The 18,264-nt window shown below is 43.5% G+C and overlaps 1 protein-coding gene and 1 pseudogene across 1 annotated transcript in view; one reads left to right on the top strand and one right to left on the bottom strand.

Moving 5' to 3' along the window:
- Positions 1–3,770: 3,770 nt before the first annotated feature.
- The window catches only part of LOC136651092 (macrophage mannose receptor 1-like), a 53,260-nt gene continuing 38,766 nt past the window's right edge, over positions 3,771–18,264 (top strand). Inside the window, exons 1-5 of the mRNA XM_066627214.1 lie at positions 3,771–3,831; positions 8,491–8,892; positions 10,009–10,182; positions 13,399–13,563; positions 17,074–17,187. Of these exons, the coding sequence (XP_066483311.1) occupies positions 3,771–3,831; positions 8,491–8,892; positions 10,009–10,182; positions 13,399–13,563; positions 17,074–17,187 (916 nt within the window). The remainder of the gene's footprint in view (positions 3,832–8,490; positions 8,893–10,008; positions 10,183–13,398; positions 13,564–17,073; positions 17,188–18,264) is intronic.
- On the bottom strand, positions 10,886–11,005 carry LOC136655005 (5S ribosomal RNA; annotated as a pseudogene).

Genomic DNA, 18,264 nt, shown 5'->3' with positions numbered 1-18,264 from the left:
GTATGGTCCATTGTGGGAGGTCAAAAATGCTGGTCTTAAGGAGGTGGCTTGCCAAGAGAGCTCTGCCTTTTGAAACTTGACATACAGTGTTTGTTTTTCAGAAAGAGACCCTGCAAGTCTATTACAGTTCAGGGAACCCTCTCCCATTACAGAAATGAAAAGGGAGTTTGGAATAGGGTTCATTTAGACTGTTCATCCTAAACACACATACTTGGAAGTAAGTCCCATTGAACTCAGTGGAATTTGTTTCTGAGTAGACATGCACAGGAGTGTGTAGAGTATGTGTGTGTTTCTTCATTGAAAAGCATTCTTTTTAGGGAGAACTGACAGGCATGTGTCATTTGGTTAATTAAAAGCTTCCTGGAATTAATTTTGTAAGAACAAGTGAGAAAATAAACTGCATTTTGTGTTTTCACTGCTTCCATAAACTAAACTCCACCAAGCTCTGTGTGAATCAGGTGACACATAGTACTTTCTGAAACGTGCTTCGTAATGAACAAAACATGAACCAACTGGCCCCCTGCAAGCAGTTCCCAGACTATGTGATCTGATTTTTGGTGGGCTGTGAAACTGACAAGCTGATAGCTTACAAGGAAAACATATTGAGCCCTATGGGAAGCAAAATTGAGCCACGTGTGTGTTTACTCCTGAGTAGGCAGAGGGGCCTCACCGCACATTGAAGGTCAAAGAGGAACACAAGGCCACCAGAATGGTCCTGACCCGATGAATATGGAGCTCAACAAACTCTCTAGAAGGTGCCCTCCATAGTAAAAAGTATAAAAACAGAGACATGAATGGCTAATAAAGTGGGGGGGGGGGAGCTTTTTTGTCTCATAAAGCTCGGTAGATCCCGAAAGAGTATCATTTTAAAAAGTCAAAGCGTTAAAAAGTTTGTGAACCGCTGCTGCCTTCTGTATAGTGTGGTTGTTTTTTCCCATTTTTTACAAATGAATGCACAAGTCGGACAGAACAGAGCTCTGAAAAGCTTGGCTGTCAATACTACAGTTGCGCTCCACACACAGCAGAATGAAGTAGTAGAAGTCCCGGGGCAGTAGAATACACTTTACCAAGAGAATTACAGTGAAGGACACCAGAATGTTTCCTAGTTCGCTCCCTATATGTACATCGGAAAGTGGGGGTTCTAGGCCAGCCATTTCCTTGTAGTATTGATTTTCTTCTGCCACAATTCACAGCAAATTCTTCTGTTTCCTACCATATTTCATTATCTAGCATCAATATAACAGGATTTCTCAAAACGATTTAAATTATACACATTTGTGGTAGTATTGAATCTTGTTTTCTGTGTTTTCTCCCTTTTAACAAAATTTGTATTTCAAACCCTCATTTGAAGAACCACAAACTGTTGCATTAAGATTAGCATTTTTGTTGTTCAGCTTCCTGTGAACTGGAAAGGGGAACATTTTTTGTGGCTGTCGTGAATGCTCCATCCTGTTGAATAGAATGGTTTAGTGGTTCTTGAGTTGGACACCCCCATCCCTATGAAGTGCTTCATTTACAACAGTAATCCCTACAGGGTGGACTGTAAGACTGGCCCATTTTGTTGTTTATTTATTACAATATTTATATATCACCTTCCTCAATCAACTCAAGGCATCAGAGAGCCAGGAAGATATAGTGGTTTGGGAGCTGAACCAAGACTTGGAAGATCCAGGTTCAAATCTCTGCTCAGCTACAAATTTTCCTGGGTGACCTTGGGTCAGTCACTATGGCCCAAATCCTGCCCAAGTTTCCAGCACTGGCATAGCTGTGCCAATGGGACGTGTGCTGCATCCTGCAGTTGGGTTGCACTCATGGAGGCCTCCGCAAAGTAAGGGAATGTTTCTTCGCTTACCTCAGAGCTGCATTGCCCTTATGTCAGTGCTGGAAAGTGGGTTAGCATTGCGCCCTATATCTCTCAGCCTAACCGATCTCACAGGGTTGTTGTGAGGGCCAAAGGAGGGGAGAAACCATGTACAAACTCTTTTGAGGGAAGGGTGGAATAAAAAGCTCCTTTGCTGAGATCCTTTGAGGGAAGGGTGGAATAAAAAGATATAAACTAGCAGACAAGTTAAAGTAGTAAACTCTGAAACAAACGTTGCCTACTTTTGATACTTTAACATGGGGATGAATTTTCATACATTTTTATATAAAAATGTATAAACACTAAGAAGTAAATATCTTCCGAACTCTTGTTTTTAAATTAGAAAAGAAATATGACACAAAGCAATCAAATATATGCTTTGAAAATTGGCATCATGACTGGTCCAAGACCTCTTGATACTTAAAACAGCATGCTAAATGCTGTCCTATCCCCTACTCCAGTGATGTGCTGGTCTCTGCTTCCTGCACTGTCCAATATTCTAGCTCAGAATTCTCCTCCCTCTCCCATTTACTCTTCCTCTCTGTCTCCCTTTTGCTTTTCCAATCCAGGGAGTGGAAGAAATTGGAGGAGCAATGGAGCAACTAGAAAGAAGAGAGATGGTTGCTCCCCACCAATCTGATACCTGATGCGACCACTTCAGTTGGCCTCAAGGATGGGCCGGCTCTGACTAGCATGCAGTAGTATAGATTACCAAGCTGCTACTAATAAAATGTGAATGGCTCAACATTCTTGCTACCAGGCCTGTTTTTGGTCTTCCTCAGTGAGTCAAACATCAAGGGAAGTGTTAATCTTGTTTCTCCACAGCATGGGATTGGAATTTTCATATGTACTTTATTATAAGCTGTCCTTGAGCAAAACAATAGCCTTTGCATTGTAATGACTGATCATCAGATAGGGCAGGGCTCATACTCTGAATCAACCCAAGATTCTGATTTACCCAGCAGTTCACCAAAGTATTTCTGAAAGTTCCATCTCCTCCAGTTCTTCTCATCACTGACATGGATGGACTGGTGTTAGGTATTGCAAATTAGGCTGCATGAAATGGCATGCCAGCCTATAGGTGAGTAAAATGCAAGTTGACAATGGGAGGGCACCAGGATGCAGGATGTACCTGTTGTCTTGTGTGCTCCCTGGGGCATTTGGTGGGCCACTGTGAGATACAGGAATCTGGACTAGATGGGCCTATGGCCTGATCCAGTGGGGCTTTTCTTATGTTCTTAAGGGTGCAATCCTAACCCCTTATGTCAGTGCTTTTCAGCACTGACATAAGGGCAATGCCGCTCTGAGGTAAGGGAACAAACATTCCCTGACTTTGCGGAGGCCTCTGTGAGTGACACCCAACTGCAGGATGCAGCACACGTCCCATTGGCGTGCAGCACACGTCCATTGGCTATGACGGTGCTGGAAAGCTCTGACATAAGGGGTTAGGATTGCGTCCTAAGTTGCTCAATTTATCTTAAAGTTTACATGTTATTCAACTGCAGGGCAAATGTCTCATTTCTTAATATTTACCCTAATTTATTTTAAAAAACAACCACCACTTTTCAAAGGCAATGGAATAACTGATCTGTTTCCCACATTCACCAGAGGTATTTTCTAGAGAGAGAAACTGCTGAGCACTCATCACCTTATCACCTGCAGTTCTGTGGAAGCTCTTCCTTCCTTTTTCCTCCAGAGCTGCAAAATTAGCTTAGGAAAGCAAAAACGAGAACTGTGAATTCCTGTTATTTCAAACTGCCCCTTGTGGCAGGGCATTTCCTTATCACTTGGCAACCAGAATTCACACCCTGAGCAATCAGTTCTCAGAACCGAGGAAGAGTTTGACACAGTCTGTAACAAAAAGGACTCCACTTCTGGTGGCGTGGAGGAAAGTAGTCACACACAGACCATGCTGCTTCCTTCGGTCCTATGTTTTCTTTTGGTTCTACGTGGTGCTTCTTCATTAGTGGGTAAGTCTTAATGAGCTCTCTGCTAAGAACGGGGATGCTACTATGACATTGCTTTGAATTATTGTCCCTTTTTAGGAAAGTTCATATTTTGAAAGAGATACTTTATGGTGGTGATTATCAGGTGTGAACTGGGAGTTGAATTAACAATCCATCTATTCTTTTCCACTGCTTTGTGTTGTTTGCTTCCCAGGTGCGGTTTTACCTGTCCATTGCAATATCCATCTATTTACCTGAATTCACATGTGCAATTTGGAAACAGCCAGAAATTATTCATTGTTGTTTGACAATGCAAAATGCTTGAAATGCCTATCCATGTTGTACAATAATACTCAGATGCAAACCCAAAATTATAACAGTTCAATGTTATCAAATTGTATGCAGTTCTGTTAGGACAGATACCCAGAATTTTGAGTATCAAAAGAAAAACATTCTCTTATATCTACGTCTCTATGACACTGAGCAGTTACTGTTTGCAGTATGGGGTCCCAAGTATATCACTAAATCTTCTGGAACTTCAGAAATCCAAGTCTTGCATACACAGCACTGACACAATAAAGTACATTCAGCTTGTTTGCACTTTCCCCCTTCTATTCCACATAGAAAACAATAGGCTAAATGTCAAGAGGAAATACCCCAAAGTGCTATATTTTTGATTGGTTCAACTACTTTTAATTGCATGTAGGAATATGCATTTGTAGTTTTTTTTAATTTGTGTGTGTGTGAAAATCAAAGAAATGTATTGCTTATTGCAACGCGGTTTGCATAAATAAGTAAATGGTCCCCTGTCCCAAAAGGGTTCACTGTCTAAAAAGATGCAGCAGAAGCACCAGCAACCCCCCACTAGAAAATGCAGTGTTCTGGGGAAAATTTGGACAGCTGATTTTCTGTATAAATGTAAGAAATCACCACTTTTAATGGTGTCTCTTTTAAAGGTAGGAGGGAGCTAATGTTCACCTTTAGGACTCTTCTGCTCTACTCTTCCCTTCCTGTGTCGTCGTGCTGGTGTTGACTGTAGATTTTGAGCTCTTTTGTGACAGGAAAAGGACCTCTCATTCTGTGTAAAGCACCGCACAAATAGAAGTGTCATAGAAATTATACAAATGCTGCCAAACTGAACTAAACACTCATGATTATTTACCTTCTTCCAATGGAATGGACACTGCTAGATTTTATTTCAGATTGTTTTCCAGCAAGAGCCTGGCTTGCTAAGAACACATTAATGCAATTGGGGAAGGGTTTAAATTGCTTCAAAAGTGTCAAGTCTTTCCCCCCCCCCCCCCTTGTATTATATATGCATACAAGTATTTAGGAAAATTTGCAAGCATTGCACATATTGGTTTACAGAGACCTGGCTGAATTGTTGGTACAACAATGCAGTAAAATACTTTATCACTACTGGTGATAATTGTACATTTCCTTGCATTGTTCATAAGTAAAGCTTACTGGCAAACATCAAGAATTTGTGTCTCTAGAACTCATCAGCTTTATGTTGCTTCCTAATGGGTTGGAAGCCAAGAAGGACAAGAGGAGGAAACCATAGCATGGATGAAATAAGTCTAGGTCAGCTTTTTCATTGATACAGAAGGATAGCCATTTCCAGGTTATCCTTTTGCAAGAGAGCTACCATTGCATTTCAACAAGAACTTTAAACTGCACAAAACTTTTTTTTAAATTGTGAAAACATATATATGCTGGCTATTCTATTTAAGTACATTATTTTCAAACCCAATGAAAGAAGTCACGGTGGCTCATATCAGTTAAAAACAACCAATAAAACAACGAAAATAACAACTTCAAGAAATAAAAACCAACTAGAGGCAAACACTGCCAAAAAATAGTCAGTAATGGCTTGGTGGAAGCAAAAAGGCCTTCACTTCCCATCAAAATGGAAACAAGGAGGGGCTATCCTTGATCTTAACTGCAGTAAATTTTAGAGGCTGGGGACCACAGCAAAAAAGGCCGCATTACAAGTCACTGCCAAGTGTGTATGTGATGGTGATAGTGCCAACAACAGAGCTATATGAGATGAAATGCTCAGTCTTGTGTGGAAAGAAATGGCCCTTCAAGCATCTAAGCCCCCAAACATTAAAGGCTTTATTAGTCATCACCATCACTTTGACTTGTGCTTGGAAATGTACAGACCAACTGATGGAGATGAAATAGCAGAGGAAGTAGTGTAGCGATGGGGCAGCACAGTAAGTACTGCAGGTGCCGTGATATCCTGTGTAAGGGGTCCCTCCCTCTCACCATCTGAGTCATTCCAGTGAAATGCAACACACTGGAGATCACAAATATTGCGGTGCCTGGATTGTTTACTGCTCCACCACCCTGAAGCTATGCTACTGAGCAGGGATGTGACAAGGTTATGACCTAACTCAAGCCACAGGCTGGTGGCTTCATTCTATTCAATTGTCATTTCTGAATAGTCTTCATAGGCAGCTCCAAGCAGAATGTATTACTATAATCCAACAGAGCATCAGTAGCCATAGCCAAGCCTACCTGAACTAAAAAAAAATGGCACACATGCTGCATCAGCCTAAGCTGCTTTAGCATTCTAGGCTAGGGGTGTCCAAACTTTTTGGCAGGAGGGCCACATCATCTCTCTGACACTGTGTCGGGGGGGGGGGCAGAAAAAAAAGCATTAATTTACATTTCAAATTTGAATAAATTTACATAAATGAATATATTAGAGATGGAACCTATGAATGAATGAAGGTCTATAAAAGGCCTTGTGCAAAGCAAGGCCGGTCTTTCCTTTGCTGCCACTGCTGCATCACAAATGTGAAACAGCAAGTGGTTGAGAGAGCCCTCATCCCACAGCTCACGTGAGAGGTTGAACAGTCACCCCCATGCTGAGAGCACTCTGGAGGGCCAGAGTCTCACTGGAGTCTGGGGACTCCCTGCAGGCCGCATTGGGAGTCTCTGAAGGCCGCAAGTGGTCCCCGGGCACCCCTTTTCTAGGCCAAAGTCATGAGTTGGCTATCTAGGTTCAAAGCTAGTTCCAAGACAACCCCCAAACTGCAAACCTGATATTTCTAGGGTTGTATGATCCAGTCCAGAACAGGTGAATGCTTCAATTCCTAGGTGAGAGATCTCACTGAAAGCAGCACATCTGGATTAAATTTCAGCTAGTCAGTCCCTCATCCAGCCCATTGCAGATTCTAGATGCCAGTTCAAGGCTTCTGCAGGCTGATGATGATGGAAAAGTGAGGTGTAGATGCCATTGTATATACTCGTATAAGTGACAATCAATCCCAAGTCCCCTCCCCCAGCTGTTTCATGTACAGTACATGTTTAAAAGCATGGAAGATGGAATGGAATCTTGAGTGACACCATAGGCCAATGGCCCAGGTGCCAAACAGAAGTCCTCCAGCACCACTTTCTAGGACCTTCCCTTCAAGGAGAACTGGAGCCACCATAAAACACTGTCTCCAAGCCAGTGAGATGGTCCACTGTCTCCAAGCTTGATGAGGTGGTCCACATAAGAACATAAGAACAGCCCCACTGGATCAGGCAATAGGCCCATCTAGTCCAGCTTCCTGTATCTCACAGCGGCCCACCAAATGCCCCAGGGAGCACACCAGATAACAAGAGACCTCATCCTGGTGCCCTCCCTTGCATCTGGCATTCTGACTTAACCCATTCCTAAAATCAGGAGGTTGCGCATACACATCATGGCTTGTACCCCATAATGGATTTTTCCTCCAGAAACTCGTCCAATCCCCTTTTAAAGGCGTCTAGGCTAAACGCCAGCACCACATCCTGTGGCAAGGAGTTCCACAGACCGACCACACGCTGAGTAAATAAATATTTTCTTTTGTCTGTCCTAACCCGCCCAACACTCAATTTTAGTGGATGTCCCCTGGTTCTGGTATTATGTGAGAGTGTAAAGAGCATCTCCCTATCCACTCTGCCCATCCCCTGCATAATTTTGTATGTCTCAATCATGTCCCCCCTCAAGCGTCTCTTTTCTAGGCTGAAGAGGCCCAAACGCCATAGCCTTTCCTCATAAGGAAGGTGCCCCAGCCCCGTAATCATCTTAGTCGCTCTCTTTTGCACCTTTTCCATTTCCACTATGTCTTTTTTGAGATGCGGTGACCAGAACTGGACACAATACTCCAGGTGTGGCCTTACCATCGATTTGTACAACGGCATTATAATACTAGCCGTTTTGTTCTCAATACCCTTCCTAATGATCCCAAGCATAGAATTGGCCTTCTTCACTGCCGCCGCACATTGGGTCGACACTTTCATCGACCTGTCCACCACCACCCCAAGATCTCTCTCCTGATCTGTCACAGACAGCTCAGAACCCATCAGCCTATATGTGAAGTTTTTATTTTTTGCCCCAATGTGCATGACTTTACACTTACTGACATTGAAGCGCATCTGCCATTTTGCTGCCCATTCTGCCAGTCTGGAGAGATCCACACGAAGACCATAGTTGATACTATTGAAAGTTCACTGATCTGCTTGCCCAATTGTCACCAGTCCCTATCATCACAAGCTACAGTGCGTACCAGCATCATGTTTGAATAGTCTCTGCCCTACATAGGCTGTTGAAACACTTTTAAACTGTTTTACAACTCATGCTTCATTCAGGGATACAAATGGTTCTGAATAGGCTCTTTGGTAATTTTTGTACTTTTTAATTTGCAGACACCGGCACATTTTTAATACATAATGAAAACCACAATCTTTGTGTTTTTGTGCAATCTGCAACGTACGTCACTACTGCCAACTGTGATGGTGCCAGTGAGGCGCAAAGATTCAGATGGATTTCCGGTCACCAGTTGATGAGTGTCTCTGAAAAGCTGTGCTGCGGAGTGTCTGCAAAGAAAAACTGGACACCAATTTATCTGTACCCGTGTGACTCTGAAAGTGACCTCCAGAAATGGGAATGCAAAAATGACACACTTTTTGCCATCCAAGGAGAAGAGATGTATTTCAACTATGGCAACAAAAATGAAAAACGTATTATGCTGTTTACAGGATCAGGCCTATGGAGTAGGTGGAGGGTCTATGGAACTAAAGATGATTTGTGCTCCAGGGGCTATGAAGGTACATCGTGCCATCTTTTTATTCTGAGTTAATGTACTTGGCTATTCATTTTTTTAGTTCCATGAACACATGAAGCTCTCTTAGAGCCCAATCCTACCCAATTTTCCAGCACCAACGCAGCTGCAGCGCAGACCCAAAATAAGGAAACAAATGTTCTCTTACCTTGAAGAGGCACCTGTGACTGCACCCTACCACAGGATGTAGCACATGCCACACTGTCATGGCTGCAGCAGTGTTGGAACGTTGGCTATGATTGGGTGCTTAGAGCCCAATCCTGCACTGCCGCAAACGTACTATAAGGAATGTTGGTGAGGCCTAATGCCGGGCCAGTGCCCGTGCTGGCCGGCGCTGGGCTAGCCCCAGGTGGGCGCCCGGCCTCTGCTGCTTGGCAGTCGCACAGACTGCCGAACCATGGTAAGGAAAGTGGGGGCGTGGGGGGAGGTGGGGAGGAGGAGTTCTGGGGAGGAGGGAGGTGGGTGGAGGGTGGGGAGGAGGCATGATGGGGAGGTGGGAGGTGGGGAGAAGGTGGGCGGAAGGCGTGCTGGGGGGAGGGAGGGAGGTGGAGCTGCACCAGATCCTGTCCATGTGGGGCTCAGCGCCCTACATGAACGCCTGTACCTCACCGCTGACCTTTTGGCCGGCAGTGAATTGAGTAGCCCCATTGCAAGGCTGCTTTCCTTACCTGGGAGAAGGGGACGAAAGGGTCAAACCACACAGTATGTTAAGTGCATGTTTAATACACAACTGCTTGCTACTGTTAAGCCAAATATCAGCCTCTTTACCACACTATGATGGAAAGAGGGGGCTTTAACCCTAGTATAATCTAGGTCAACACAGTGTCAACCCAGATTCTGCGTCCTCGTGGCTGGTTGCCGTGGGGGGGGGGGAAACCTGTATTGGCGCCAGTGAAGTCATGATCTCCCTGACCCCACAGATAGCTCAGCAAGGTCAGGAAAATCTCATGGCCACATAGATTGTGCTGCTTCATTTGTACTTGGATGGAGAAACCAGGAAAGAAGGGGAATGAAGAGACTTATTCCCAGGTAAAATCTCAGGGTTGTTTTTTTTCCCCCTCTAACCATTACAGCTTTCTTTGCTTTCTCTCTCTTTCTCTAGCTATGTTTACCTTAAAAGGCAATAGCAATGGGGCACCGTGTGTCTTTCCATTCCAGTATGATGGCAAATGGTATGGTGAGTGTACAATTGTTGGCAGGACAGATGGCCACCTGTGGTGTTCAACCACGCGGAACTATGATACGGATAAGAAATACGGATTTTGTCCACAGAAATGTAAGTTCTGCAACTTAAAACAAGTTTGCCAAATGAAATTCACCAGGTGTCATCTTCCAGTTTAAACTAAGGCTATCCATTAATTAAAACATTTTCATTGTAGTTGTTTGATCATTAACCTTTCACCTGATTCTTTAATCTGTTAAATGTAAATAAATATTCATATTATCAAACGGTCAACACAGGTGCCTTTTCTAATGAAGGAAGTGCAAGAACTTACCATAGGGTTATCCAAAGGCCTCTCAGTGCCTGAGGTGGTACACCAAATGTCACCCTCACCTTACCTGGCATGGTTATCAGTCATTTTCACCACTTTCCCTCCCCACTCCAGATTTGAAAAGGATAAGAATGAGAATATGTGGAGGACAGCAGAATGGTTAGAGTGGCAGGGGATTCTGAAAGTGTGTGTTGCGATGCCTTAGGGCAGTGTTTCTCAAGCAGTAGTATGGATACCACCAGTGGTACTTGCAGGACCCCTGGGCACCTGCCACCTGGCAGTGAGACCAGGAATGCAACACAACAAACAGCGGTAAGAGGCCCCAAAGCATGCTTTTCCATGCTTGAAAAAGCCCTCCCACCCACTCTGAGCCTCTTACTGGTGTTTGTCATGTCGTATCTGGCCTCCCCAACCCGGAGGTGACTTGGTTGGGGAGGCAACCTTTTGGTTGGTTGGCAACCTTCAGTCTCCAAAGACTATGGTATAAGCCTACAGCACCTGGTATTCCCAGGCGGTCTCCCATCCAAATACTAACCAGGCCTGACCCTGCTTAGCTTCTGAGATCAGACAAGATCAAGTACGTGCAGGGTAACAGTTGCTGCAATGATGAAATAACCAGTTCCTTCCAGTGATACTTCAAATAGATGGACCATATGAAGTGGTATGGCGGAGGGCAAACGTCAAGAAACACTGCCTTAGTGTATCACGGCACACTCATAGAGGTGCCGCAGGATGACTCCAATGGTTCATCCTACCTGTTCCCCAAGTAGAGGGATATTGCAAAATCCAAGATGGTGGTGCCTGACTGAGCCAGGAGGAAAAGGCTGTGTAAAAATGTGTTTTTACTGTAAATTGTGTGTTTCCTTTTATGCTCGTTAGTTGCCTTTAGGTTATCCAGTAAAAGGCAGGATGGCAATGAAAAATAAATGAAATAAATAAAAAACAATGTGGGACAGACTAGGCTACATCTTCAGAAAAATCATGCACACTGTACCATTTCCCAGGAAGTTGTACTTTGAATACCCTCTCAGCCACTCACATTTATTTATGTATGATCCCAAGCGAGAGTCCTTCTTATGAAAGTGCTAGTTTTCCATCTGTAATGAGATTTTCTTTTTAACATGGAGACCATTTATTCTGAAGAGTCCCAGAAGGGATTCACCACATGATTTGTTGGGAATGTAAATTACAGGGACATGCAGTGTTGGTTTTTGCTAGTGCTGCACAAACTGCCCCAGAGTCCTGTCACCCAGAAGTGACATCACTTCCGGACAGGGTGACCAAATGTAGTAACCACAAAAGGGGACACAGCACCCCAAAATGTAGGACATTCAAGAAAAATGTAGGACATGACAAAATGAAAGCTAAAAACACTCGTAGATTGATTTCATGTGGTCAATTTAAACACTATTATTACTTATTATTAAATTTAAAACTATATTACCTATAATTTATTAGTCACTAGAAGGCTATGTGCTGCTTGCAGGCAGGGTGACTAGACACAATGAAGGACAGAGTGCCTATAACCATTATATAGAAGAGAGAATTTTGGCAGGTGCAGCTCAACACAGAAGGGTTTAAAAAGCTGCCAAAATTAAACTCTTCTATATAATGGTTATAGGCACTCTGTCTTTCATTGTGTCTGGTCACCCTGCCTGCAGCAGCCTGCTCAAAGGAAATGGAGGACATTTAAGTTATATTTCAGGACACAAGAATAAAAAAGAGGACATGACCTGGAAAAAAAGTATGCCTGGTCGCCCTGCTTCCAGAAGTGATGTCACTTCTGGGTCACCTCCAGATGCTCTGGTCTGGTCACATGCAGAGGTATTCTAAGGGCCACGCATGGTTCTTCTGGAGTTGTTCTGAGGGTTGGAGATGCTACACGGCCACTCCAGCCTTCAGAAAGCCTTCTGAAGCCATTGGAAGGTCTTAGAAAGTTACTTCCAGTTTTTCCTGAAAAAAACAGAAATACCTGTTAATAACATGTCAATAACATAATAACATGTCATTGGCTGTCAGAACAATCAGACTCATAGGTCAGCTTAGAATTAAGTAAATCCACTTTTTGTTCCATAAGACAGTTGTGTTTTCATTTTCTGGTTAATTGGCCATAACGTTTGACAGAATACAGATATTCCAGTGTGGTTTGTTTTATTGCATTCTGCATTAAATTACCTTTCCATTGATATATAACACAATGGTATTATTCATACATACCAAGTTTTTCACAATTTTGGTCACTTGTGTCAAGCTCAGTATGTTGCCCCCCTAAAGCTTGATGCCCGGTGCAACTCCTACCCCCTGCATCCCCTTAGCTACGCCACTGGGTAAATCAGCTTGTAAAAGTGATAGGTAAGGTTCTCCAAGGAGTTGTTTTATGAAACACCCTTTCACAATATTTCCTGTGAGTTTTTTTGCATTTGTGGTGTTTGTTCAGATTTTTCTTACACTACAAATGAAGATAATTTTTAGGGAAACTGTGCGTCAGGAAAGACTTTAAGCTCAGTTCTAATACTGAAAACAAATTTCTGGGCTGATCAAGTAGTCCAAGACACCCTGGATTATAATTCAGTCCACCATTTGGCCCACTGTTTGGCATTTGGCTCTAACTAGTGGACCTCAGACCCTAGAAATAACCTTCCCCTAAAAACAGATCTCACAAGTCCCCAAGAAGTTTGCCCATTTCTGCTCTAAGTCATAAATATTTTTCTATACTGTTATACAAAACAATGTGAATTCAAGTCATGTTATTAACAGAAATTATTTCAATAATTATGATTAATAGGAACCATCATATAGATTTTAATCCTGTACTACTCCTTTGCTTCAAGAGTCACTGCCAATTTGCATTCTTGGGTCTCTGTTCACTTAGAGCCAATATGTTTTAAGCCTGTATTTGTAGAGGGTGGTTTTCATTTCTAACATTTGATTTTGTTTCTATAATATGGTTTTGATTGTCACTACTGAACATTAGAAATGTATCTTGGTTTTCCCTATAGCTACTGTAACAGACCGATGGTGGTATAACGATCCTGTGACTGGCAAACAATACCAGATCAATCAAAATGCTGCTCTATCATGGTACCAAGCAAGTAAAAGTTGCCAACAACAGAATGCTAACTTGTTATACATCACTGAGTTGCATGAGCAAACGTACCTGGCAGGTAAGTTAACAATGTGCGTGAATGTTTCCTAACTCTTGATCTGTATGTATGTTGGCAACCTTCAGTCTCAAAAGACTATGGTATCGCGCTCTGAATGGTGGTTCTGGAACAGCGTCTAGTGTGGCTGAAAAGGCCAATTCGGGAGTGACAATCCCTTCCACACTGGGAGCAAGTGCAGTCTGTCCCTGGTCTGACTCCCTGGCTATGGGCCTTCCTTCTTTGCCTCTTTGCCTCAGTCTGTTGGCCAAGTGTTTCTTCAAACTGGGAAAGGCCATGCTGCACAGCCTGCCTCCAAGCGGGCCGCTCAGAGGCCAGGGTTTCCCACTTGTTGAGGTCCACTCCTAAGGCCTTCAGATCCCTCTTGCAGATGTCCTTGTATTGCAGCTGTGGTCTACCTGTAGGGCGCTTTCCTTGCACAAGTTCTCCATAGAGGAGATCCTTTGGGATCCGGCCATCATCCATTCTCACGACATGACCGAGCCAATGCAGGCGTCTCTGTTTCAGCAGTGCATACATGCTAGGGATTCCAGCACGTTCCAGGACTGTGTTGTTTGGAACTTTGTCCTGCCAGGTGATGCCGAGAATGCATCGGAGGCAGCGCATGTGGAAAGCGTTCAGTTTCCTCTCCTGTTATGAGTGAAGAGTCCATGATTCAATTGGTGGGTGAGGACCCACATGGGTGGATCGTGACCCAATTTCTGGTGACTCCTGCAGAGACTCCAATGAAAATATGGGTGATGGAATGATCAGATAACTAATTGCCTCAAGCCCTGAGGCTATTAAAAACAATCAGCTGCTAATTGCCCTGCAAAGAGCTGGGCTTCTGCAGTTTGCAAAGAGCTGAGCTTCTGCAGTTTGCAAGATTGTGTAAATATAGGGAGGTAAAGGTTAGAGCATCTTTTTTTCTGGCATGTTTATTTCGAAGTCCATCAGTGACAGGTAGTGGGGGCAGATGGGTGCCATCTCACCCTCAAGCCTTGAGCCTCAAGCCTTGAGCCTCAAGCCTTGAGCCTTAAGCCCCTCAAGCCTTGAGGCTATTCATTAGGGCTGTCTCATTTCTAGAAGGGATCAAGTTTTTTGCAAGTAAATAAAACATTGCTTGTAAATAAATAAATGAAAATATTATTACTTTCTAGATCACCTTTCAAAAAAAAAGTTGTAAAACTAGGTGGGTCCCGATATTTTAAAAAGTTGGCCCCAATGCTAAATTGTTTGAGAACAACTGTGTTATTATAGTACAATTTAAATAACATGCTATCTGAAAGTACCTGAGTTGTGCTGTGTATCTCTCAATTGCATTAGTACCTTTCACACATTACATTGACCACAAGGAGAGGAAGTGGGCCATGCATGTCCTCATTCCTGCTTCTGACCTCCACATATTCAGCTTTCACTTGCACAGTAACCACTCCTTTTGTGTGATCAAGAAAAAGCAATGCTTCCAGCTGTGTGGGAAGATGATTGCATCACTGAAAGATGCGAATATAAGCTGAATGTGAATGTGTGGGATTCAGGAGCAGAAGTGGTGTGTGTGATTGCTTGTTCTGAGGGTTGACTCTAGGTTTCTGTGGGTCGACTTACCCCTTCAACATTAGGGCATTTGGAACTGTTTTGTTTAGAGAAGAGAAGAAGAAGAAAAAAAGAGAAGAGACAAGAAAGAAAGTTATAAAACTGAGTACAGTATGGAGAAACCAGACAGAGATATTTTTCTTTCCTCACATAGTATTAGAACTTGGGCTTATCCACAGGCTGGCCCAAGGACTCCTGCTATCGGAGACAGCATGCCAAATGCTACCCCTTCTTACCTGGTGTTGTGCCAACTCTGCCCCTTCCACTCATAAGAACGTAAGATGAACCTTGATGGATCAGGCCAAAAGTCCATCTGGTCCAGCTTCCTGTATCTCACAGTGGCCCACCAGATGTCTCAGGAGCACACAAGACAACAAGATATTTGTATCTGTATTCCCTTGCATCTGGTATTCAGAGATAGTCTACTTCTAGAACCAGGAGGCTGCATTTTTAGGAAAGACCAGAAAGAAAGTTATAAAACTGCAGGAGAAAAGAACGCTGGGTTAGTAAAAATGCAGATTAAACAGTACACTGTAAAAGAAGTGAAATCCTGTGACCCATGTCATGCTCTTAAATTTGGTCTTTCACTTCCCACATAATTTGCTCGTTGCCACACCACGTCACATACCTTCCCCATGCATTTAGTCTTTGTCCCATCAGCACTGCAGAGCAATTGTATGCTCTGCAATGGCTCCCCCTTGCCTGGAGTCGGAAAAGAGCTCTATGGTCCAGGAAGATGAGGGTTAGGGAGTGATCAGCAGCATGTCTGCCTTCACAAGCAGAAATAAATTCGCTCTCCTCACAGTAAGCATCAAGACAGGCAAAGACAGGACTAGAAGTTGACTTCCAAAACTCAGTAGAGTTCTTCTGTCCTCAGTCATTGCATGACAAAGAAAATGTTGGCAGAATTTGCTTCTCTCATCACTACAGTGGTGGGAGTTGTTAATCAGTGAAATTCTCTTTCACTCTGTGTCCCAGACCCACTCATCTCTGCCCACTCATCTCTGTTCCAGGCCCACTCAGGCCCACTCACTCTTTGTCGCAGGCCCCAGGTCACTAGCAGCAGCAGGATACCCCACTATGAGCTAGTGAAATGTTGAAGGGCTAGGAACTATATTCCCCCTTAGGCAGTATTTCTCAAACTGTGGGTCGGGACCCACTATGAGCTAGTGAAATGTTGAAGAGCTAGGAACTATATTCCCCCTTAGGCAGTATTTCTCAAACTGTGGGTCCGGACCCACTAGGTGGGTCGCGAGCCAATTTCAGGTGGGTCCCCATTCATGTCAATATTTTATTTTTAATATATTAGACTTGATGCTACCATGGTATGTGACTGCAGTTGGGGAAATGTTACGGACCTGTACTTTTTACAAGTTACTGTGTATATTATTTTAACAATGATAGTCAATGGGATGTACTCCTGGGTAAGTGTGGGTAGGATTGCAGCCTAGGATTGTTAAAAAATTTCCTGCTTGGTGATGTCACTTCTGGTCATGACATCACTTCTGGTGGGCCCTGACAGATTCTCATTCCAAAAAGTGGGTCCCGATGCCAAATGTGTGAGAACCGCTGCCCTAAGGGATGCATGCTACTACATGGACGCCTTCATTTGCTGTACAGCCGTGTGGCAACATCTTCTGGCATTAGGCTATGACATCATATGTAATTGTGACTTCCAGTTCAGCCAAGCTCCGATATGCATAACTGTGGGAACTAGGGGGGGGGGAATGGAGTAAATCCACTGCCACCCAGAAAGAGCCAGGTACCTGCTGTTGCATAGGGGCAAGTCAGGGCTTGCAGTGAACACTTCCCATTTGCAGTTGCCCTGATGATACTAAGCCCTGATATTAGCCCTAATGGTAGCCTTCCATTTTTGCTGCCTGTGGTGAAGTCTTTGTTTTTTGAGACTGATAACTTGCTGCGTTTTGTATGCTTTTCGAGGGTTAACATCCACTTCCAAAGCTGAATTCTGGTTTGGCCTTAATTGTCTGGACCCTGACAAAGGATGGCAGTGGAATGGTGGCCATCCTTTCAGATACTTAAACTGGGCACCAGGTAAGTACAAATTCACTTTTGTTTTTGCTTTGGTGTTATACTTAGCTCTGTGGCAGAGCACCTACTTTGCATGCAGGAGGTCTCAGATTGAAATCTCCAGGTAGGGCTGGGAAAGAGTCTTGTTTGAAATCCAGGAGAATCGCTGGAATGTGTAGACAAAACTGAGCTAGAAGCAATGGTCTGATTCAGAAGTTGGCTGTATACAGGTGTCTCCCCTATACCCACGGATCTGGTATTCATGGTTATCTGCAGATCCAGGGCCCTATGGCCCCCACATGCACCCATTACAGTACCTTAGTATTTGTGTAGTCATGCTAGAAGCACAGGTGTTTTTTACTTTAACAAAGCAATTTATTTGCTGAACTAAAGAAGGAAGTTCCTGTTAACACTCAGTCTCCTTCTAGCTGGTTGCATACAGTCTCAAGAAACACCCGCACTTCCGGTGCAACTACACAAAAACTAAGATACTGCAGTGGGTGCAGGGGATGGGGATAGCTATTTTCATAGGTTCCCCTGTATCCATTGCCATATCTGCAGCAAGGGCCGGAATGGAATGGATTATATTCATTACACAGTTTTGCTCATATATGTTTGCCATATTATATCTGCAACCTGTTCTTTCCCTACCAACAGTGTAAAAAAATATGTAAAGTTTTCATTTCCTTAATGTGTTTCCTTTCTCCTATTACTCTTGGAGTTTCAGTATTATGTTCTTATGTTCTTATGTTCTTATTCATATCTGTGCAGTGCAGAAATAGGTGTATGAATCAAGCATGTTGTTTCCTTTAAGGCAGACCTACATGACTCGTAGTGGACCGGTTTAAACACATCCTATATGTAATTTGATCTGTCAGGTACTTGATGACCCCATTTTCACTGCTTCAGAAGTAGGAACCGGCCGCTTGATCAACCATAAATGGATCACCATAAGTGGTCAGAGGGCTATGTTTGACTCAGTTGATCACATGTTGTGTAGCCTTGCTTTAAAATTACGGAAATACTTTACAGGTTCACATGTACAGGTGGGACCTCAGTATCCACTGATTTGGCATCCACTGATTTGACTTACCACTGATC

The sequence above is a fragment of the Tiliqua scincoides genome, chromosome 5 (genome assembly GCF_035046505.1).
Source record: "Tiliqua scincoides isolate rTilSci1 chromosome 5, rTilSci1.hap2, whole genome shotgun sequence".
NCBI classification, from domain to species: Eukaryota; Metazoa; Chordata; class Lepidosauria; order Squamata; family Scincidae; genus Tiliqua; species Tiliqua scincoides.
The sequence above is the reverse complement of the archived record's forward strand: the minus strand, read 5'-3'. Positions and strand labels throughout refer to the sequence as shown.